General features: G+C 36.2%; 1 protein-coding gene across 1 annotated transcript; it reads left to right on the top strand.

Moving 5' to 3' along the window:
- Positions 1–22,562: 22,562 nt before the first annotated feature.
- Positions 22,563–23,531, top strand: LOC116591585 (olfactory receptor 5K1). Its single transcript, XM_032344602.1, has one exon. It carries the CDS (start codon positions 22,563–22,565, stop codon positions 23,529–23,531), a length of 969 nt encoding a protein of 322 aa, XP_032200493.1.
- The last annotated feature ends 1,086 nt before the right edge of the window (positions 23,532–24,617 follow it).

Here is a 24,617-nt window from a genome sequence, read left to right as displayed (position 1 = left end):
CCATAATTCAAATTACACAGCATCGAGTTCTTAACACTGTCCCTGAAATCCTTTGATCTAAATGTTCTACTGACATTGGATACACACACTCTGCTCCTTCTGTAACAGTTTAGATTGACTCTTCTGAACCCCTTCCCAATATTAAGCAATACCCATTGAATGCTACAGCCATTAAAGGGATTAAACTCACAATCAAGGAATATTAAATAAGGGTTTAATTATTCCATGCACCAGCCCTTATAACATCCCAATTTATCCCATCCAAAAACGTCAGGGAAGAGGACAGAGATTCATGTAGACCAAAGAGCAATAAATAATGGTTATACCTTGGCACTCTGTTATGCCCAATCCTCAAACTTTAAACTGTGCTATTTCCCTCACTACTAACAGTAAGGGATCTCTGTAGTTCCTTTTGCAATATACCAATGGATCCCAGAAAGTCAATTTTTACTTGCTTCCACTTAGGAAAAACAATATAACACTTGGACATTCATGCCACAGGGCTACATTGAAATAAATCTCTATTTGTTTTTCTCAGATTTTAAAAGCCAACATAGCTGATGTAATTTTTCCCAAAGACTCTACTTTGTTACAACATGAGGGTAACTTGCTCCTTTGTTTTCCTTCAGAAGAAGCTTGAGAAACCAACAATATCCATTTACTAATGAAATTGGTGACAAATAGACATAAGATATCCAAGAAAAAAACATAATTTAAGAAGCCACAAGTCACATTTGGGACCTGTCATTGGTAACCAAAAGATTCTCCTCGGTCCAGAAAAAACAAACAAACAAATTTGTTCTTTCCCCATTTCCCAAACTGAAGTTACTTGGATTTTACTGGAATTGGATCCCTAATTTCTCTACTATTGTTCAACCCTTATGTACCCTGCTTAAAGCTAATCAATCTGAGTCACTTCAGTGGACTGAACTAAAGCAAAAGGGATTTGAAGAAACATAGTTTACAGAGACCCTCCAGCATTGGGGACATCCATATTGTTAAATTACCTTTCTTTTTCTTTATGAACATGAAGGCAATGCCTTAGGCATTTTAACTCAAAAGTATAGAGGCCTTTAGGATATTATGGTCAGCAGTTAGACTCTGTAGCCAAAGGACTGTCACCCAATGCAAGAGCCATAGCAGTAACTGCTTGTCTGCTGGAAAGTGTAGAAGAATTAGTCTTGTACTTTCTTTTGACTATTGATGTTCCTCATTCTGTAGAACCTTTGTTAACTCTCACCAGGCTCAATACCTATCTGCTGGCAGATTAATTTCCTATGAAATCCTCCTGCTTTCACCTCTAAATGTTACTATCACCAAGTGCCATCCTTGACCCCAGCTAATCTTCTCCTTCTTCCTGCTGATAAGACTCTTCTGACTGTATTGCAATGACTGACCAATTACTAACCTCCAGCATGGGTCTTCAAAAAGCTCTTATCGGCAATGCTGAATTATTTTGGTTACCAAAGATTCTACTTCGTTGCAGTATGAGGATAGGTTATTTCCTTGTTGTTCTTCAGAATAAGCTTGAGAAACCAATTGTACCCTTTTACTACCCATTTAAGAGATGGTTCATATTTGAAAGAGGGAAGAACAGCCAGGCCATGCTCTAACTTCAACTACTGAAGTTACTAAAGCAAGCCCCATACCAGAGGTTTCTCTGGCCCGAGACTGAACTTTTTGCTTTAACACAGGCCTGCCTTTTGGCAAAGGATAAAATAGTTCACATGTACAGTAGACAGGTGATATGTATTTGGGACTGCACAGTATTTCAGAATGCTTCAGAAACAGAGGATATCTAACTTCTGCTGGAGAACAAATTAAAAATAGTTCTCATGTCCTGAAATTAATTGATCATCTCAGCAACCCAAACAACTACCTATAATGAAAGTTCCTGGTCATTATGCAGCAAAAGTAGAGGAAAATTAGGACAATCACATAGCAGATGCTATAGTAAAAATTGCAACTTTAGAAAATCATTACACATTAAAATTAATGTCAACCTTAACTCCTTTTGAGACCTTAAATGAATTCCTTTTGGGTGACCTGAAACAACTAATTAAGGACATTCAAAAGAATGTCACTACTAATGAAATAAAGAAGTAAATAGAATCAAATTATAAATTTGATCCCAACACACAGCTTTGGTATAGCCCAAATAGGCAGCCTGCCTTTCATGACTGCTTACAGAAAGTGATTTTAAAATTTGTCCATGAAATGACCCTTTGGAACATGGATAAAATGACAGATTGGTGAAAACAGTATTTTTGGAACCCATCTCATAAAACTGTAGCAGAAAATTACCATTGCTGTTTTATTTGCAACACACATAATCCTGGTCATAGTTCCATGAGGCATTTCCCATTACCCTCAAGGCCCTTTGAATTTTGGCAATTGGATTTTACCCATATGTCCCCCTCACAAGATACAAATATGTACTGGTAATAGTATGCATGCACTCTCATTGGGGGAAACCTGTCATTGCCTCAGCATTAATTCCAGTATCATTATTAGAGAAAATCATACCTATCTAGGGAATTCCATCTGAATTATAGTGATGGAGGAATTCATTTCACAGAACAAATAATCAAGGCATTGTGTGAAATTTAATCTATTCTACAGCATTTTCACTGTACTTACCATCCTCAATCATCGGGGTCAGCAGAAGGGAAAAAATGACATAATTAAAACACACTTAGCTAAAATTATAGAAACTTTTGATTTACCCTGGCCTAAGGCTCTGCCATGTACATTATTAAACTGAAGAGACATGCCTTTTGGAGAATAGATACTATCTCTCTTCATCACAGGTGGAAGATCTATGAGACTCTGGAGCCTATGAACCCAAAGGTTAAATACTTCAATACTATAAAGAACTGGTAAAGGCATTAAAGAAAAACGCATGCTTGGTAGGAAAACCCTCTCCCAGCATACTCCCATAAAGAACTCCTCTGCCATAATCTACAGCCTAGGTATTTTGTCTAACAAAAAAGACATCGCCACAAACTCACCCTACAACCCTTATGGAAAGGACCCAACAGGATACTGTTAACCAACCCTTGCACAGCTAAACTCAAAGGTATTGACTTTTGGATTCATGTTTCTCATTTAAAGAAAGCTCCAGCCCTTCAGTGGACATCAGAACTAACTGCAGACCTAAAACTCCTATTGACTCAGGGTTGAAGCAGAGGACATCTGTGTATACAGTTGTCCTAACACACTGCAACAAGGTCTGTTTACTTTCAAATCCTTTTTTGTTCTTTATACCAATAACTTGCTATTTTCTTCATTACCTTTTTCATAATCATCTTATTGGGGAAGCTCCTTTATTTTTCTATGAAGGAATGTGACACCATCTGTAACATGTATCCTGTACTCCTTCTTATGGACCTATTCACACAAAGTGAAGAATTCCAAGAATCCCAAGGTTTATACTTGGCATTTAAACTTGGAAAGCACACCTTAGATTCTTTGGGGAATTTGTTCTAAAGGACTATTGAAACATTTGGGGTATTTGTCCTAATAAGTATTCTAATGCATTTTGCTATGTAACACAGTAGGATTTTTTTGTTGGTGGTAAAAACCCTATAGTATCAGGAAAGAGCACTATTTTCATATTGGCTATTGCCCTACAGATTTAATCTCTTGCCTATTAATTGCTCTAGCCTGCCTGGAACTCATATACTAGTCAACATATCTTTAAGTTCTCCTTACAATGGCCTCTGTTATTTGGAATAGTTCTAGCCCCTAGCCTAACATTTTATTTTTCTTCTTGTGATCCTCATTGCTGATGGTCAAGCTTTACCACATTCTTTTGCTCTTACCCTGCAAAAACTTTCTTATTCTGCAAACCTGTTGGATTTATGCCAGAGCAAACCATCCTCATAACGTGCCTGAATTAATAGCTTGACCTCTATCCTTAGAGTGATGGAAACACTTCACTGATAAAAATGTAAGATTCTCTTTTTATGTCTTGGAACATATTCATCAACTACCATCCGGAAAACATGCCCCAAATATAAATACCTTCTTTTGGATTCCCCCTGCTCATAAGGGAATACCTCTAACTCAGATTTAGGCATTGACAAATAATCTTTTCTTATGTTTTAAAAATATAAATGGTATGGATAAAACATCAGGTTTTCTTTTACTGCATGTTTGTAATCATGCACTTTTATATGACTCAGATGATCATGAACTTGCTCCACACTGGAGTCTATACAACTACAAAATGCTTCCTTGTAATGTATCCTTGTGATGGGAAAATAAGATCTATAATGAAACTGGATATTAGGAAGCAATATCCCCCTTAAAGACAATGGGACAATATGGGACATTGATGAAAAATCTGGAGAATGGTAGAAACTTAATTCTTCCTATCTTTATCCCAGAAGTTTCCCATATCTTTTTTTTTTAAAGATTTTATTTATTTATTTGACAGAGAACACAAGTAGGCAGAGAGGCAGGCAGAGAGAGAGGAGGAAGCAGGCTCCCTGCTGAGCAGAGAGCCCGATGCTGGACTCGATCCCAGGACCCTGAGATCATGACCTGAGCCGAAGGCAGCGGCTTAACCCACTGAGCCACCCAGGCGCCCAGTTTCCCATATCTTAACCTGAATCTGACTCACAATATTCAAACTCATTTATTGCTTCAAGTATATAGAAATATAAGATGTTCTTAAGATCTCTGATGGAATTCTAATAAACCAGATTGCCATGTAGTCTGTGAAGATGATTACATTTTGATCACAAGATTTCATCCTTGGAAAGTGATAAAAGAGTCGGAGCAAAGGGACCCACATATGCCTCACCCCTAGAAGGTTTTGGATGTTTTTAATTATGTGGCACCAATATTTACTCTTTCCATTAAGTTGAAAGAATGTTGTATGATTGTTGTTCTTGCCCCTGATGCCACCATTAGAAAAATTCTTCCTTCCACTGCTCACATACCAAACCTGAGACCTGTATTATATCAGTTAAAAAGACCTCAGTGAAACTGGGAAGGTTACAATTTTGGATTGACACAAAGCAATTAGAGACACAAAGGGCCTTAGTCATGTCTTTGCATGAGCATTCTTTCCTTGGATTAGAGTAACAGACTTGAAAAAGGCAATATATAAGCTATCCATAGTCATGGTGACCACCACCTTCAGTGCTTGAGGTTCAAGGATTTGAGTATCAACAAACCCAAGTTGGTAGCCTTGTAGAAACTACCCTACAGAATAAAAGTGCACTTAGTATCTTAGCCCAAAAAGGAGGCATTTATGCCCTATTTGAAGAATGCTGTTTTCATGTTAACTGAACTGGCAGAATAACACAAGAACTAAAATCTGTAAAGGATAATAGCCTATTAGCTGATAGGACACATGCCAGGAATTGGAGATTATACTAATTTCTTTAGTTGGTTACCATCAGGAATAGTATCATGGTTAAACGATAACACAAACTGGTTTAGTAACTATTATTCTTAATAACATCCATATTATGTTGACCAAATGCTTTCTAAAAATTGTAACTTCTGCTATAACTCACTCAACAATGCAGCTTATGTTTGCTCAGATGGCCTTATTAGATGCTTTTTATCAGGATGGTTTTTATGGACTGGACAAGTTGGAGTGAAATTAAACCACTCTGGCCTCAAGGGACTAATATTACTCTATTTATTTTTTTTCTCCAAGAAAGTATGAGCACAAGGTGGGGGGGTTAGTGAAAAGAGTTGTTAGCAATTATTACTTTTTGTACTTTGGACTTGATCTTGTTAAAATATGGAACTGTACTAGCCTATCTAACTTGCCAACAACTGATGTTAAGAGTTTACTTCCTCAGATTTGCTCTATCACTCTAAATAGCTTATAGAGCCCTTAGATACCTAGTAATTTAACATTCTTAATAATTTCCTAGATTAATGTGTAGTATCCATCAGGCTTTTAAAATATTGCTAATTGCTCTTCTTGTGCTCATCACCTTGCTTAGAAAGATCCACCTAAAACTTCTACAAGAGCCTGATTATGGTTAGTCCATAAGTTGGTTATTCTGAGCTGCCATGTGGCTTAATAAAGCTCTCAGGTGAGGAAAATAAGAACCATTTCCTGATTGCTTCCTTGTTTCTCAAAGGCTCCTTGAAATAATCATTAAAGATTAAAAACTGCCCCCCTGATCCCAATGTGGGACATGACTTTCTGGGTAAATCTAAGGATGAGCAGCAATGCTTTCAGAAAAAGATCTGGATGGAAAGGGGAAAACATGAAAGGTGAAATTGAAACCATATTGGATGAAAGAGGCTAAAACTGTCACCAGCAAGACCCCCACTGACCTCCCATTCCTCACAGGAATGTTAACTTTATCTTTTAGAGGCAAACAAGAGGCCAGCCTAGGCCAGTTTGAGCTTGATCACTGAATTACACCTGCAAAGATGGACCTTGGAATATCCCACACGTACCTCTACCTCATTATAATGTCAAAATCTCTGCCCAAGGAGGAGCACAAGCTTCATAACATACACTTGGTATAGTCTCTATCTGTAACTCACCAAGGAGTGAACTCATTTGGTTATAAAATGAATTGGAGTAAGTCATCTCAAGGGGCTTTAAAATGGAGTCAGGAGGTGAGTAAGGAAGTAAATGAACCATGACCGATGAACTGGGACAAGGTAAAAATCTAAGAACTCAGCCTGCAATCTGGTACAATGAGATAGTAGATGAATGATGAGCTTAGCAACCAATTTAGTCAAGATTTTTGCCATCAATACCAATCAAAATTCTTTAAACTACACATACGGACAAGCATTCCTTTTTGTCGTTTAACATCTTTGATATTTGTTCCCTCTGGGGACGGATTTGGATTGCACCCTGAATCTGTGCTCCCCAAATTGCAGTTGTTAAACCTCACATAAATGCTTTCATTTCAGCTCTCTTTTCTCAGTTGACAATACACTTGAGAATTGCTAAGAATAAATTTGAAAATTTCTACCATGCACACAAAAATGGTAATTATGTGAGTGACAGAGGTGTTAACTAACCTACTGTCATACTCAGTTCACAATATATACATGTATCAAATCATCATGTTGTACAGCTTCAACTCACACAGTGCCATATGCAAACATACCTCAATAAACTTGGAAACAAATAATGGTACCAATCCAATATGTATGTACCTGAGGCTGTTCTTCAGGAGAAAGTCTCCAGACCAAGCACCGTGGTCTCCTGAGTCAAATTCTCAGCTTGCTGTTACCAGGAGGAACAGGCTGCAAGCATATGGCATGGGATGGGGCATTGAGGTTGCTTTGACCCTGAACCTTGGCAGACCTCATAGTGGTGTCGCCTCATGCCATGCCAGAAGCCCACATAGCTGACCCATGGCCTTCAGACTCCTGGAAGGAAATAGAGAGACTGGCAGTCTGGCACAAGCATAGTGCACTCCGCAAGTTCCTCTCGGGAAATTCCGCCCCTGCATAGCTTTTGGGCTAGAGCCTGGTTCACCCAGACCTGGCAGGGCCTCTGGATTGAGGGGCTTTTGCACTGTAACTCTGACTGGGGCTTCAGATGCGGCTTCAACAAGGATTGGGGTTTGCTTGCTAGGTGGCATGAGCTAGACAGGTAACATATTAGAAAGAAGGAAGGGGCTTCTAGCACTTGAGCACTTGCTGAATTATGACATAGATTGTTTGTTTGTTGCTGGAAGCAGGGTTCTTTTTAATCCTGTCAAATTGGGGGCACCTGGGTGGCCCAGTCCAGTTAGGCATCCAACTCTCGGTTTCACTCAGGTCACGATCTTCCGGTGGTGGGATCAAGCCCCACCTCTGGCTCAGTGTGGAGTCTGCTTCAGATTCTCTCTCCCTCTCCTGCTAACTCTCTCTGTCAAATACATAAATAAAATCTTTAAAAAAAAAAAATACTGTTAAGCTAAAATACTGTTTCCATTATGATTCCACCTTCCTAAACAAATATGAAAAATAACTCTGAACAGATACATATAAATGGCAATAGTAGTTATTTCACATAACCACCGTGTGTGTATTTTATTTTAATTTCCTTTTATATATTTCTCATTTTTTGTCTTTTTTCATTCTTTCTGAGCATAGATAAAAGTAATAATTTTATAATAAAAAATTTCATTTTGATAAATGTAAACTCACAAAGAAATAGAGAATATTGATGTTGTTTTCTGTCCATGGAACTACCTTCACTTAATGTTTTCATGGCAGTGTCATATGGACATATCAAAACAAGTCAGGTTGGCTTGATTCAGCTCCTGATCCTGGGTTCAAAAAGCAGCTTGAATCAATGTGGTGGAGTGAGTGTGCTGCTCGTTCACTAAAAGAGGAGCCATCCTCTCTCTCTCAAACATGGCTTGAAGTGGCCAGTCATAATCATCCCACTTCACCTTTGCTGGAAGTGTTTTGATTCTGGGTCCAGTCAGAATTCCAGCAGGAACCTAGATAGTGAGAGACAAGTTTAGTGACAAGCTTTAATGAGCCTAGGAACATTCACATACACTCACACAAGTAGAAGAGAGTCTAGGTAGGAGAACAAAGGACAGAATAGAACTGTTATTTTTATTCTATTTTTAGGTAATCTCACACCCAATGTGGAGCTCAAATTTACAACCCCGAGATCAGCACTTGTGTACTCTACCGACTGAGCCAGCCATGTGCCCCAGACTGTTATTACTCTTACTGGGTACTTTTGTTGTTGAAAGCTCTCATAATATTTCACAAGAGAAGGAGAGCATGAAATATTTGTTCACTAAGTTATTGTCATTGACGATGCCAGGAGAAATTCAGGCCAATAACGCTTCAAGGTCCTTTACTGGAGAAGTCATTATCAGTTTAAAGCTAAAAAGTGTAGAAGTCCTTTATGAAAAAAAACTTTAATATATACTGGGGTCAGGTCCCTAGTGTGGTTTTCCTGACATTGGATCGTTGTCATTTTTTCTTTAATAAAAATAATGAATACTGTTATGCTGGAAATAAAAATAAATAAAATAAAATAAAATAAAATAAAATAAAAATAAAAATAAAAAGATTATTGGCCTTCAGGAGATATTTTTTAGGGTTTTTTTTTTTAAATACAATGAAAGTGTGATCTTTGAAAAATGAACTCAGCCCTTCTTGCTAATGATGTCTCTGCTCTAAAGGGCTGCCTCAACACAAACTCTCTCCTCATTCTGTCACACTAATGTACATTTCCTGGAAATCCCTATCTCTTTCCTAATAATGTCCATTGTGCATTGTTTGAAAACAAAGCAAAATCTATTTGCAATTATGGAACTTATCCAATTCCCAGTCTCTAAGGGTGAAACTTTTAATAAAATCTCTAGTGAGGACATTCGGGTTTACTAAAAATTTCACTGGGTATTATTAATTCATGCAAATATTCTCAGCTAATGAGTTAAAATTAAAATGAACCAATTTATATAAAGACATTAATGATTTTAGCAACATGCTCTAAAAAATGAAAAGACACAAAAACATTAAACCAGACAACAATAATTACAACAAAATTAGTATGCTAGTACAATAAGGTTTCAGAGAGTCTATAAAAGTACCCACTAGTAATGAAAAGTTTTCTTGGTTGTCCTTCATATAGTGCTTCTATCTTGAAAGAACTGTTCACTGGAGTGGCCAAGCTCTCCTACATATTCATGAGATAAAATTTTAACATTTTTCTATAGTACCAGGTCAGTGTTACATTTCATTTCTGAACACCTATTTGCTGTAGGTAACACCCCACTTTACAATGCCACAGGACCCAGTCAATTAATATCTGATGGATAGTACCAGATCATAATATACGGTCAGTTGTACAAAAAGTTAATTTTGCAAATTAACCAAAATATGAAAAAAGAATTTTATTAATATTGATCTTATTGATCTCCAGGTTGTGACCCCCTGCGCGGAGTCTAAAGCACATGAACTGAGAAACATGGAACATAATACTGAGTGACATAACAGAACTTTTAAGAAACCATGGAATTTGTTGGCAACTTGATGACAAATTGGATATGGGAAGTGAAGACAATAGCAGTGTCATAGATGATCCTGAAGATTTGAACCTAGGAATATTGAATGTCTTCCTTTTCCTCTTAGAATACACTTGAGAATCTTGACCCTGGACTATGAGGTCCTCTGATATCTAAACCCTGACTCCCATTCTAGCTTCATTTACCAATGTTACCCTCCTAATGCTATACATGCACTGGTTTCTCCATTCCCAGAATACACCAGGACAATTTCCCAACTCAGAGCCCGCAAATGTTATCTATGGCATAAATGCCATTTGTCTCATTTAGTCCCCTATTATCTGGTTAAATCACATGTTGCCAAACCTTCAGTTTACATGCTATTTTCTCTGGGAAATTTTCCCAACTTCTACCCCAGGCTACGGTAAGACCTCTATTAAATATAATTTTCATCATAGCACTTAGTACAGTTGTAATGACTGTCTTTCCACCATGCGATGATAAGCTCCATGAGGGCAGGGACCACGTTATACTTGCTCAGTGTTCATCCCAAGAGACTGGCCTCAGTTTATGTGTTGTTTCCTCAGAGATATTTTTCCATTTCCATCTCCTTCATTCTGTTACAAACTGGGGAAGTTAACAGGGAAAGCTCTTTCTTGGTACCAGTAATTTCCCTTTCAAGTGTGACAAGTTTGAGGCATGATTAGAAATTATGGAAATATCCCACAGGCATCAGTCATGTGGAGTGATCATGGCTGTAGATGAAGATTTGGAAGCCAGCAGCATCCAGATATGAGTTACTAGTTTTGAGAGAGAAGAAAGGGTCAGAGATGGAACTTCAAAAAATGCCTCTGTGGAGATGGAAACAGCTTTAAGAAAATAGAATGGTTAAATTTTCAAATATTTTTGAGACATTAAAGAGAAGGAAGGTTCTGGGAATATAATTGGACTCGATGGTCCAATTGGTCACTGTTCTTACAAACTAATGGAAATGAGATCTGGGTTGCAGACAATTTAAAAGTGTTAATGAAAACAGCAGGTGTAGAATGCTTTTTAAGAAACGTGGTGCTAAAAATTGAGAGAAATGGAACAAGAACTAAAGAGATGACACTGAGGTCAATTAAGGTTTTCCAAAACAGGGCAGAACTTTGCAGCTTTAGGGAATTTTTTTTAAAAAAAATTATGATGGGGGGGGTGCGCCTGGGTGGCTCAGTGGGTTGAGCCGCTGCCTTCGGCTCAGGTCATGATCTCAGGGTCCTGGGATCAAGCCTCGCATCGGGGTCTCTGCTCAGCGGGAAGCCAACTTTCCTCTCTCTCTCTCTCTCTCTCCCTCTCTCTCTGCCTGCCTCTCCATCTAATGTCAAATAAATAAATAAAATCTTTAAAAAAAATTATGATGGGGAAGTCTGGTCAGTTGAATCTTTTGATCACTCATTTTTTTTTAAAGGACCACTATTTCCTTGGCTTTTATTCCACTACACCAACTCTCCCCCTCTCCTTTTAGCTCCCTCTTATCTCTCTTTTTTTTTTTTTCTCTCCCCACCCTAGACCCATTCTTTCCAATTGTAACTCCTCAACACATGGCTAATGAGTACTTGAAATGTATATAGTCAGAATTATGACATGCTGTAAGTATAAAAATCACACCAGATTTTGAAGGTTTGGAAGGAAAAGAAGGTAAAATACTTTCTTAATAATTTTATATAGATTATGTGTTGAAATGTTTCAGATGCATTGAATTAAATAGAATATATATTATTAAAATTATTTTCATACTTTTATAATGTGGGTCCCCTCCCCACCTCTCCACCTTCCTTTGCACCATTTACCTCAACTCTCTTTGCCTCACTGAACCTCTTTCACTACCTTGAAATTGTCATGCTCCCTCCAGAAATAGGGTCTTAGTGTATGTTTTCCTTACAACTCACCCACTCTATCTTTTCCTGGAAAATTCTCTTCAGCCTCCAGATTTCAGCTCGGTCATCACTTCTTCAAGGAAATCTTTCCATCACTTCCCCCCACTCTCCGACCCATGACAGTGCTGGTGGCACTGGTGATGAGTGACACAACATGTAACATTTAAAGAGCACTTGCTAGATTCTGGGAGCTCTCAAACTGTTTTAAACGTAATTCATTAAATCTTCAAAACTACCTTCTTAGTCCCCATTTTCAGACTATAATCCATTGTAATATCCATTTTTCTGATGAGGAAATTGAGCCACAGAGAAGTTAACTAATTTTCCTGAGATCAGTTAGAAAATGCTATAGCCAGGATTCAAAATTTGGCACTCTGATTCCAAAGCCCATGGGGTTAACTACTATCTTATACTGCCTTTTCAGACAGGGTAAGCTTCTCTATTATGTCTCATATCACTAATAATCTGATCTTTGCAATAGTGAAGTTGTAATTTAGAATTAATTTAGGTGATTTTTTGGTTAATATCTGTCTCCCCTAACTTCTTTCCAATTCTTTAAGGAGAGGGGAGACAGATACCATATCTGCTTTTGTTTATTGCTTAACCATAGTGACTAGCATTGTGGCTGACATAAAGTAGACACACATTATATTAGAATACAATTATACAAAATAAATGTGTCAATATATGAAAGAACAAAGGAAGGAAGGAAAGTAGGAGGGAAGGATGGGTGGATAGGGCAAGTCCCTCTGTATCTCCATTTATGGATTTCTCTGCTGAGCACAATTTAATCCATACTTTCTACTTCTCAATTCCTACATCTCTCTAAGGAAGTCCTGACTTTGACAACAACAAATTTAGAGACCCTGTCTGGTATATACTGAATGACTTAAGAACTTCTGAGCAGTTAGTTTATTATCAACAGCTGATTCATTCAGTGTTTATTTCAGGCAGAGGATGTCAAAACTGGATCAACCATTAAGTAATCTCCTATAACATAATTATGAGTAACAAGTTCTCTAATTACACCCACACTGCAGCCAGACTGGGAGCTACTTTCTATTCTTCTATTTCTATTCTATTCCAGTACTTCATGAGATTTTATGCCTCTGATAATTTCCTTAGCTTTCCCTTTCCAATCTTTCCTGCTGAGAAAATGTCTACATATCTTTCAAAGGCAGGATCAAATGGCCTTTTCTGGGTAATCTATAATAAAATACCCCCTATCATTTTTTGTTATCCATGTGTGTTTCTTATAGAGATGCCGGGCCTAACTGGAGGATATTTTAATATGATTACTCAGTTGAGGATATGTCTATATTCTTGCAGTTAGGTTTGAAGCTCCCCCTGGAGGGTTGGACATGCAGTGTCAATCACAGGGGAGTTAAATCCTCTGGTTAAGAAACTAGGAGTGGCACTCCTACTTGCTTGTTTGTCTCTCACATTTTTACAAATAGATCTCTTGGACATGAGCCATGTCTGAACTTCCAGGTGACTGAGAAAAAGATCTGCCTTTTGGATTTGGAGATAGGTAAGGAAGCCTTGTTATAGGAAACCATAAATGCAAGATGAGCCAACTCACTCATCTAAACCAGATTATCAAGATCAGCAGGCTTCAAACTATCAGAACACCCTGATATGTCACAATCAGTTATGGCATGCATCACAATTAGTTTCTAATAATAAAGTACCATTGTTTAATAGGATTTATATTTTTAAAACATAGCAAGCATAAAATCCAGATTACTTCAGTAATACTTTTCTCATTCCTTTGCATAACAATATACTAGCTTGAATGTGAGAAAATAAAGAGGAATCATACCTAGCCATCTGGCAATGGCTCATTACTGGAGAAAGCCCAGAGGAGTGTCAACATCATCTCCCAACCTGCTTTCTCAGTTGGGAGAGACTGTTGAGAACTGCTCTTCTAGTTGTATATTAATACACGTTGTTTTCCACCAGTTATCTCCAAGTCAAGTCAAGACATGTACAACTGATCCCTCATAATTTCTGTGCTGCAGAGAATCATTTGGGTCAGAGTGAATGGGAGAATTTCTTCTTGTGGCCACCAACAGTTTGGCAACAGTGGTGACTAATTCCCCAGGGAGAAAATGAAAATCTGGAAAAAGGTTGGGAGGCTGTGGAGATTTGCTCCTCCCACATAAATATTTAATATCTAAAGTATTATTTTATTTGGAAAAAAGACAGTTGTCCTACAGAAAACCTTTTTAACATGCCCAAGCAAATTAAGTCACTCCCATCTGTTCTGAATGTATGATTTATACTATAGATTCTATCACTTCGCATTCTAATAATTTACATGACTGCCTCTCCAGTAAGGTAAGTCACAGCAAAGAAGAATTTGGTCTTATACTGCTGTGAATTACTATTGCTTATTAGCACTATGCTTGGCATTATAACAAACGCTACCAACTTTTGGTGATGAGTAAGACATGTCTACAAAAGCAAAACACATGAATTTGGGTCTTTTTGTTGTATTCACTGTTTTATATATAAAAATCTTAAAGTCATCTTTATTCCACAGTTGTAATCTTACATTGTACATAAGGGGCACCTTATGTACAATGATTAGGTACCTATATATCAGGTAGGTACCTGATACCAATGTACCAATACCATAGATATCAATGGACCTATGATTAATTTATCACCCTTGCCATATCAATATTTAAAATGTAACATAAAGATTAAAGCAATAAGCCACACAGGGAATTGTTTTTCTGAAACTTGGATTTGGTAGTCTGTCCCTTGACAAATTTATTCAGGGCCTACTAAGTGAAATTCACACTTCCTGATTTGGCATTCTGACCTCCTTATTTTTAGGATACTTCCTGTAATTTCTAGATCACTGAATTTTACACCAACCAGGCATTTTGTATGTTGGATAATCTGGTCTAGTCTAAAGCAGAAAGTACCAAAGGGCTCTCTCTTGATCACCCTTCTCTATTCTGCTTTCCCACTCTTCCTTGTTGATCTCACTCAGTTCCAAGGCTTTAAATATCCACATGCCAAGGACTTCTAATCTCCAGCCTTTTCTTTCATACTCAATTGCCTATTTGACATCTCTGCTTGAATAACTGATATGCATCTCAAACATCACATTGAGAAATTAAAACTCAGGTTTTTACCTTCACTGCCCCACCAAGAAAGTATTTCTTCTCATGTCCTTCAATTGAATAAATGCTACCATCTTCCCCTTAGATGCTCAAGGCAAAATAATCTAGGCATTTTCATTTCTACCTCTTTAACATCCTCACATCTCCCTCTCAAATCTAAATCATCAACAAATCCTATTGACTCATCCCCAAAACACAATCCAAACCCATCTACATTCCTCCGTGTCCAGAACTACCATCCTAATTCTGAATTACTGCCATATCCTCCTGGCTGGTCTCCCAGTTCCACTCTCATCCTTCATGATGCATTTTCTGAGAGATTGATAGAGTGTTTGTCCTAAAGTATAAATAAGGTAATGCCATTTCCCTGCCCGAAAAAACCTTTGGTTTGGTAGGCAGAATAATGACCCACCAAAGAGGTCTTCATCCTAATCTTTGGAAATTGTGAATATGTTACACTACATGCATGGGGGAATTAAATAATCCTGCATTTCCAGGTTGGCCCAATGTAATTTTTTAAATTTGAAAAAAAATTGAAAAGTTGAAACAAAGCAGAAGAGTCAGAGTCAGAGTGATGCAATGTGAAAAAGATTTGGGTGGCGATTTCAGGCTCTGAAGGTCGAAGGGGGCCATGAACCAAGAAATGCGTGGAGACTCCAGAAGCTAGAAAAGACAAAGGAATATTCTCCCCTACATCCTCCATAAAGGATATTGACACTAATTTTAGACCATTGAGACTCATTTAGTACTTCTAACCTCCAGAACTGTAGAATAAATTCCTGTTCTTTTAAAATTACTGAGTTTATGGCAACTTGTTACAGTAACAATAGAGAAAGCTAATACACTCTCCCAAGGCTTCTCAGTGCACTGAAAATGAAATGCAAACTCTATATTCTATGTTACAATCCCTACAAGATCAATTTTTCAATCCCATTACCATCCACTTTAATCTGGCTTTTATGGATTCTTCAAACATGTAAATCTTATTTCTGCCTTAAGGAATTTTCAGTACTTCCTCTGTTCCTATCATGCTCTTTTCCAGACTGCAATGTCTGGCTTCTCACTACTCAGGTCTCAGATTAACTGCTAACTTTTTCCTATAGAGCTTTTCAAACCATCTGATCTAAAGTAACTCCTAGACAGTTTTTCTCACACTATGCAATTTTATTCTCAGCGTAGCACTAATTTTCGCTATTTTTCTCATTTCTGTATATATCTTCTCCCCCATTGTCCTCTTAAAATGTAAACTCCATGAGAACAGAGTCTATAATTGTGATGGCACATAGTAGGCACTAAAAGTATTTGTCACATGAATGTATGAATAAATGGAGCAATAAATGCCCCCTAACATTTGTGGTACTAAACATAAAGGTTTTCCAAAAGTTTTAAGCAAGCATAAAAATTTTTATAAATTTGCAAGAAAAAAGTAGAATAATAATAAGCTGCACAATTCTTTTCTCTGACTCCATGAATCTTTCACTGACCCCACATTATTTCATGGGTTAAGAATGGAATAGTGGGATCCATTGTTGGCTCAGTCTGTTAAGTGTCTGCCTTTGGCTCAACTCATGATCCCAGGATCCTGGGATTGAGCCCCACGTTTGGCTCCCTGCTCAGTGGGGAATCTGCCTGTCTCTCTGCCCCTCCCCCCATTCTTGTGCTCTCTCTCTCTCTCTCTCTCAAATAAATAAACAAATTCTTAAAAAAAAAAAAAGACTGGAATAGTAAGCTAGAAGCATCATTTATCATTCTTCATAGTTCCTTTGGTAGAGGCTCTTCCCCATCATTTCTTACCAAGCTCTTACTACAGGAGGAAGTTTCCCCATTCTGCCATACTGGCACACACTTAGTCCTACATTGTCAGAGAAATGTGGTCCTCACCTGAAACAATCACATTGCTCTAGAATTTAAATTCTGAGAGATGGGTTTTTTTTCTTCTTTGTTCTTTGCTGTGTTCTTAGGGTATATCTCAGATATATACATGACCCTGATATTAGTGAGGTTGTAATCATGTGGAGAGAAGCCAGAGTTAACCTATGAAATGCTAGGGGACAGTACAAGGCAAATACTGTTACCTGGTTGGTATTATATGGGTAACAAGAGCTTAGGAGGTTGGGAAGAAAACAAAGAAGTTTATCATAGGAAAGCTATATGGACATTGGTCTGAAGATTAAAAGGAGAAAGGATTTTCATAGATGAAAGAAAATGGTGGACAGAATACAGATGAGGCAAAAGGCACAAAATGAAGAATGAAAGTGACTTACTTTCACTGAAGAGAAGCGCTTGGCATAGGAATAGCACACAGGGAGAGCGGAATATAAAGAGAGAAAACAAGCTCAAATGATGAAAAATTAGGACAATCGAGATAAATAATTAATCAAACAAATTGAGATTGAGGTTGATGGACAATAGGGATTTAATACACTATAAATGATAGGAGAGTCCTAAATAAGGGAGTAGTTTGAGGACAGGAGCTTTTTGAGAAGCTGCTTCTGGATTTGCAAGAAAAAATTAAAGTCTATTCTAGTAACTAAGATGTAAGATTAAACACATTATGAATATATTTTCAAAGGAAGATTCTAGAAGTTGTATATTGGTTTTTTTAAAAGGTGGGAAAGGTGTTACTTTATGACTCCTGTTCACGCCACACCTTCTTCTCTCTGTGGCAACAAATCTTAGCTTAGCTTTCACTTCTTCTATGATCCTTTACTGACCAATCCGGTGGGAATTTTTTCTTTCCACTTAGAATTCTATTTTCAGATTGATGAAAAGGATAAATATTATAAATGCAAGTAAATTAAAATCCAAACACAGCCCTTAAAATTTGTTTGGAAATGGGCATTTGATTTACTCTCCAGGTCTCAAAGGATACATTTAATTATTCCCATTCAGTGTGTCTGTAATGTTTAAAAAATTAGGTCTCTCAGGCTATACTTGATGCCAATGCCAAGTAAATCCCTTCAGAATTATTTATATTTTTAAACCATTCTCTATCAATGACATAAATATTATCACTGACCTTTTGGTAGAAATATTTTCCCAAATATTCAGAATGATAGAGTTTTATTTCTGGATCTACTTTAAAAATCAGCACCAGACAACCAACTAGTTTTTCTAAAACTCTTCACATGGAAACAGGTGAGCGAGTATTTAAAATCTGTTTAATTTGTTTTGTTTTGTTTTGTTTGGGTTTTTTTGGAAATATCAACCTCCAGAAACATTTCTTTAAATTCTTTAAGGTTTTTTTGGTTGCAATTCTTATTTTTCAGTCTTTCCTTTAGTGTAAGTTGTATTGTGTAAGAATTATACAAATAGCTAAAACTCATTTACATCACTCCTGAATTTAAGAGAAGCCTAAATTTACCAAAAGTAAACAAATAAATTTTACTTTTGTAGTAATAACAGAAAACATTAACAGTACTTTTTTTTTTAAAGATTTTATTTATTCATTTGACAGAGAGAAATCACAAGTAGATGGAGAGACAGGCAGAGAGAGAGAGAGAAGGAAGCAGGCTCCCTGCTGAGCAGAGAGCCCGATGCAGGACTCAATCCCAGGACCCCGAGATCATGACCAGAGCCGAAGGCAGTGGCTTAACCCACTGAGCCACCCAGGCACCCCTTAACAGTACTTTTGAAACTTCTTTAATATGGTTTGCAATGTAACTTACAATTTAACAGATTAAATAGATTATTAGTCTCTATAATGAAATGGTGCTTAAACTGTTTGTGTTGGACATTCCCTACATATTAAACAAATTCTATAAGAAAGAAGTATATAGTTAACCCTTAAACAATGTAGGTGCTAAGGATGTTGACACCATGTATAACTGAAAATTCACATATAATTTTTGACCCCTAAATCTTAACCACCAATAATTGTAGTTAACCAGAACTATTCACTGGTAGCCTTTTGACAACATAAACAGTTGATTAGCACATATTTTGTGTTATACTGTATTCTCACAATAAAGTTAACTAGAGAAAAGAAAATTCTACTAGGAAAATCATAAAGAAGAGAAAATGCATTTACAATTTGAAAAAAAAATCCAAGTTTAAATGGACCTGCATAGTTCAAGTCTGTGTTGTTCAAGGATCAGCTATGATTTTAAGCCATTCTTTTAATATCTTGATGTAATTTGAGGGAACTTTCCAATTTCCCTTTTGATTCTTAGAGAAATAAAAATATCAATGTAAAACGTACTTCTGTCTGACTAATTATAATCAACCAGGAAAACTGAAGGAAATCTTACTGTTTTATGTAACTTTAAGCTGGCAAGTGTAAGGCATTAAATGAAAAAAGTTATTCAAATTATATAGATATAAAATATTCATTTTTAGACTTCAGGTTGCCAACAGTAAGCCATTTTAATGAAAAACTAATTAAAATATAAAGACTTCAAGTGTTTTGTTTTTAAATATTGCTTCTAAAGGAATCAATCCAAAATAGTCTGAGATTTAAAAGTTAATAATATTTTCAGGAAGGCAAAAGGGAAAAGATCTGCTTATATCTCTCCAAAATGCCTTTCCTCAGTTCCTAGAATACAAAGTATGGTTATGGTCAATGAATATCCAGAAAACTATCAATGTGGAAATGTCCAGAGGATCAGGTGACCTTCTAAGAAAGTATGTAGCACAGAGCAGTCATTTAGTAAATATCAGGTCAATGAACAAATGATTCTTGAATTCACTAAAACAAGCAAAGGGAGAGTGAAATAAAACATTCTTCAAAGTTTTAAAAATATACTCAAAGTTTAATAATTACAGAAGCTTAATGTATCATGGAAACACTTGACACTGAAAAGAGTAAAACTTGACACCAAAGTGTCATCGTTTTACACAGAGACAAGTTTCCTTAAGAATACATTACCACAAGATGTGACTATATTCCTGAATGACTCAAGATACATCCAAGATTGTCAGCAAATTATTATTATTTATAACCATGAATGTCATGGTCACAGAGATGGAACAAATATTTCCTCAATACTTCCATTGTGATGTTATCAACAATAGAACTGTAAAGAGCAGAAAACATTAATTAGATCCCTAATGATTATTGCGGGGTAATAAGTTATAAAACATAGCAGACCTAGAGCATGTCATTGAAATTATTTAATAAAAATCTTGTATTGTGGAACCCCTTATGGCTCAGTTGGTTAAGTGACTGTCTTCAGCTTGGGTCATGATCCCAGGGTCCTAGATTGAGCCCCATATCAGGCTCACTGCTCCACGGGGAGCCTGCTTCTCCCTCTCCCTTTGCCTGCCCCTCCTCCTGCTTTGGCTCTCTCTTTCTCTCTCTCTGTCAAATAAAAAAATAAAAATTTTAAAATTTTTTATATGCTGACTATAAAAGCAAAATTTATTGCAGAAAATTTGAAATAGAGGAAAACATAAAGAAAAAAGTGACCTGTATTCTCATTACACAGAGAAAACCAGTATTAACATTTTGATGTGTTTCTGTGTTGCCTTTCCTCTACATTCATGGTATGTATTTATTTGGAAAATTAGGATTATTCTGTATATGAACATTATATTTTATTTTTCACTTGTTTTATTATGTCTCTTTTATCTCTAAATGGAATATTAAATAATGATTGCATAATATACCATCACATGAATGATTCATACTTAATCATACTGAGCAAATGTTTACCATTTAGATGTTTTTAATCTTTCATTATTATAAATTACTTTACAATGGACACCATTATATGTAAGTCTTTATCTGAGGTTTTAATTATTTTTTGTGAGAATTGTAGTTACTTGTCACAGGGTATGAACAGTTAAATTATTACCAAATTATTTTCCAATGATTATACCAGTTTATACTTCTACTAGGCATGCATTTGAGTTCCCATCTCACTGTATTTTAGACAACACTATAAATTGTCGTTTCTTTTTTAAAAAATTCAATTTTGATAAGCAAAGTAAATTTTTCCTCATAACTTAAAATGATGTCTTTCTGATTAGTAGTGAAAACAATTTTTTTTATTTTTTAAATTGTATTTCCTTTGAGATTTTTCTGTTCCTTTCCTTTATCTTTTATCTAGAGATTATTCCTGCTGATTTCTTTTTTTTTTTTAAGAATTTATTTATTTATTTGACAGAGAGAGATCACGAGTAGGTAGAGAGACAGGCAGAGAGAGAGAGGAGGAAGCAGGCTCCCCCCTGAGCAGAGAGCCCAATGCGGAACTCGATCCCAGGACCCTGAGATCATGACCTGAGCCGAAGGCAGTGGCTTAACCCACTGAGCCACCCAGGCGCCCCATTCCTGCTGATTTCTATAAGCTATTTCTAGAAAAAAACTATAGAAACATTATATTTATTGTAATAATTTGCCAGTTTGCATTTGACACTTGATTTTACTCATGATGTTTTTGACATATAGTTAAATAATTAAATTTATCAATTTTTAACCCTTATGATTTCTCTAATTTCTTCTGATAGCATTTAAATTTCTCATGCATATATCAAAATATATATATCCACAAAATATATTCACAATGCCTTCCCTTCCCAACCTCCACAATTTTTAATACCTCTGAAATAGCTCACTTTTACCCAAAAAGCACTTTATTTTTAAATGCATATTCTGTTATCATTGATGACAGTAAATTGCTAAGAATTTGCAAGTGAAAATAGTCTTTTAAAAAATTTTTATGGTGATAAAATACGCATAATAAAATTTTACTCATATTTTAGTATATAGTTTAGTGGTATTAAGTACACTTATATATTTTGTAACCATCATCACTGTTTCCAGAAATCTTTTATCATACCAAAATGAAACTCCACACATATTAAACAATAACCACCCATTTCCTTCCTCATGCTGACAACTATAATTTTACTTTCTGTCCCTATGAATTTGACTTTAATTCATGTAAGTAAGACTTTAATTCATGCAACATTTGTCCTTTTGTGTCTAATTTACTTCACTTAGCATGACATCTTCAAGTTTCACCCATGTTTTAACATGTGTCAGAATTTCATTCTTTCTTAAAGTTGAATAATGTTTCATTGTACATATACACAACATTTTGTTCATCCATTCATTCATCAATGGACATTTGGGTTGTTCCCAGCTTTCATTATTGTGAATAATTCTGCTTTGAACATGAGTGTAGAAAATAGTTTTTTCAATATCATTTTTAATCAGTGCATATATAGTCACTGAAATTGTTTGAGAACACTGATGCTAATTGCTGGCACTAAAATTATGAATCAGTCTTACCTAACCCATATAGAGAAGTTGTTTGTACTGAATATTTCTCTTAAGACTTCATAAGCCATCCCTGTGCATATAATCTGTAATTTTTCTTGAAAATATGCTGGAAGAATGTTAAAAGAGTAGCTACATAGGTAATAGCTTCAGGAGATTGATACTACCCCAGAACTGGGCATGTGCCATGTCCACATAAACTATGAAAGCCTTGAAAAACATGCTCCTCGTCCTTCTAAACCAGCCAGTTTAGCAGTCAAATTGGACATATTATAAATTAGTACCTCATTTATCCACAATTTTTTTCTCAACAGAGAAGTCAGGAATGACTGAAGAAAATCATACCATGAAAAGTGAGTTTATCCTCACAGGATTTACAGATAACCCAGAGTTGAAGACCCTTCTGTTTGTGGTGTTTTTTGTCATCTATCTGATTACCATGGTGGGGAATCTAGGCCTGGTGATACTGATTTCAAAAGAGCATCATCTTCACACACCAATGTACATCTTTCTGGGCAACTTGGCTATTGTGGATTCTTGCTGCGCCTGTGCCATTACTCCTAAGATGTTAGGGAATTTCTTTTCTGAGAACAGAGTGGTTTCCCTCTATGAATGCATGGCACAATTTTATTTTCTTTGCACTGTTGAAACTGCAGATTGCTTTCTCCTGGCAGCAATGGCCTATGATCGCTATGTGGCCATATGCAGTCCACTGCAGTACCACACCATGATGTCAAAGAAACTCTGCATTCAGATGACCACAGGGGCCTACATAGCTGGAAACCTGCATTCCATGATTCATGTAGGGTTTCTGTTTAGGTTAGCTTTCTGTGGATCTAATCACATTAACCACTTTTATTGTGATATTCTTCCTTTATACAGACTCTCCTGTGTTGACCCTTATATCAATGAACTGGTACTATTTGTCTTTTCAGGCTCAATTCAAGTCTTCACCATAGGCAGTGTCTTAATATCTTACTTCTACATTCTCTTTACTATTTTCAAAATGAAATCCAAAGAAGGAAGGGTCAAAGCCTTTTCTACCTGTGCATCCCACTTTTTATCCGTTTCATTATTCTATGGATCTCTTTTTTTCATGTACATTAGACCAAATTTGCTTGAAGAAGGTGATAGGGATATTCCAGCTGCGATTTTGTTTACAATAGTAGTTCCTTTACTAAATCCTTTCATCTATAGCCTAAGAAATAAGGAAGTAATAACTGTCTTGAGAAAAATTCTGAAGAAAAAAAGATCTCATGAAAGTTGGAAACAAATGACATCTACTATAACCTAATGATTTAAAGGTGGAAAATACTTCCAAGTGAAATTACACAGAGAAAATGCACAAATTATATGTAAAATATTATAATATATAATAATAAAATCAATTTAGGAAGCGATACATATGGGAGAAAATATACAGGAAAGAGAAAACTGCTAAATCTTAACTCAAAGTAACAAAAATCAAAACCAAATTTGTAATTTATTCAAGAAAGAGCTTCAAATGTTGCCAAGTTCATGAATAGTTTCAGCATCAGGGATTGGGATTATCAGCCTCCAAAAGGAAAAAAATATAAGTTGCACACATAAAGGAGAATTCTGTTTAACATTTACGGGCAGTTTACCTTAATAGCACGGAGTATGAGCACTCCAGTTAGGATGAAAGACCTTAGGGACATGTGAACCTTCAACCAATGAAATCACTCACGGTTGTGAGAGACAAAGTTGAAGCAAGTAAATTTTGAGGAAGTAGTCTTAATAGCACTGTGGAGGACACTATAGTTAGGATAAATGTAGTAAGAAAATGAAGCTATCAAATAAAAGTGAGTATTATATTTCCAAGTTAAAGTTCCAAAAGAGTAGAAACACTACTCTGGGATATATCAGTTACCAAAATACCAGCTTTTCCATCTTCTTAAGTAATAGAACACTGTTATGATTTTAATGACTAATTTCTGGATTAAGGAGGACCCATATCAAAAAGAAAAATTTCCCCTTCTATCTCTTCTTTTGATGCTCTGAGGTCACATCTAAATTCCCAAAGGCAATTGATGGATTACAGCTCTGGCCCAGGCTAGCTAGCCACTAAAGCTGACTTCATATGGAAAATCAAGAGGTTAAATCCATTTAGAAAAATTTGTGGGAACATAGATGCAATATTTCCAATCCCCCAACTCACGAATACAAACTCATAATCACTTTGTTTCCATTTGTAACTTCCAAAAAAAATCTAATCTAGCTAATGCCATATAATTAGACATTTTAAGATTTGAAATTGAGACATTTCAAGATCTTTCTTGTTTGTTTCTAATTTATTTTCTTAAAATACTTCATTTATTTATTTATTTTAGAGACAGAACACAAAAGTGTGAGGAGGAGC

The sequence above is a fragment of the Mustela erminea genome, chromosome 1 (assembly GCF_009829155.1).
Source record: "Mustela erminea isolate mMusErm1 chromosome 1, mMusErm1.Pri, whole genome shotgun sequence".
In the NCBI taxonomy this organism is placed as follows: Eukaryota; Metazoa; Chordata; class Mammalia; order Carnivora; family Mustelidae; genus Mustela; species Mustela erminea.
This window is presented reverse-complemented; position numbering and strand designations above follow the sequence as displayed.

Excerpts from the sequence above, each read along its gene's own strand:
- LOC116591585 (XM_032344602.1), top strand. The coding sequence starts at position 22,563 with ATGACTGAAGAAAATCATACCATGAAAAGTGAGTTTATCCTCACAGGA.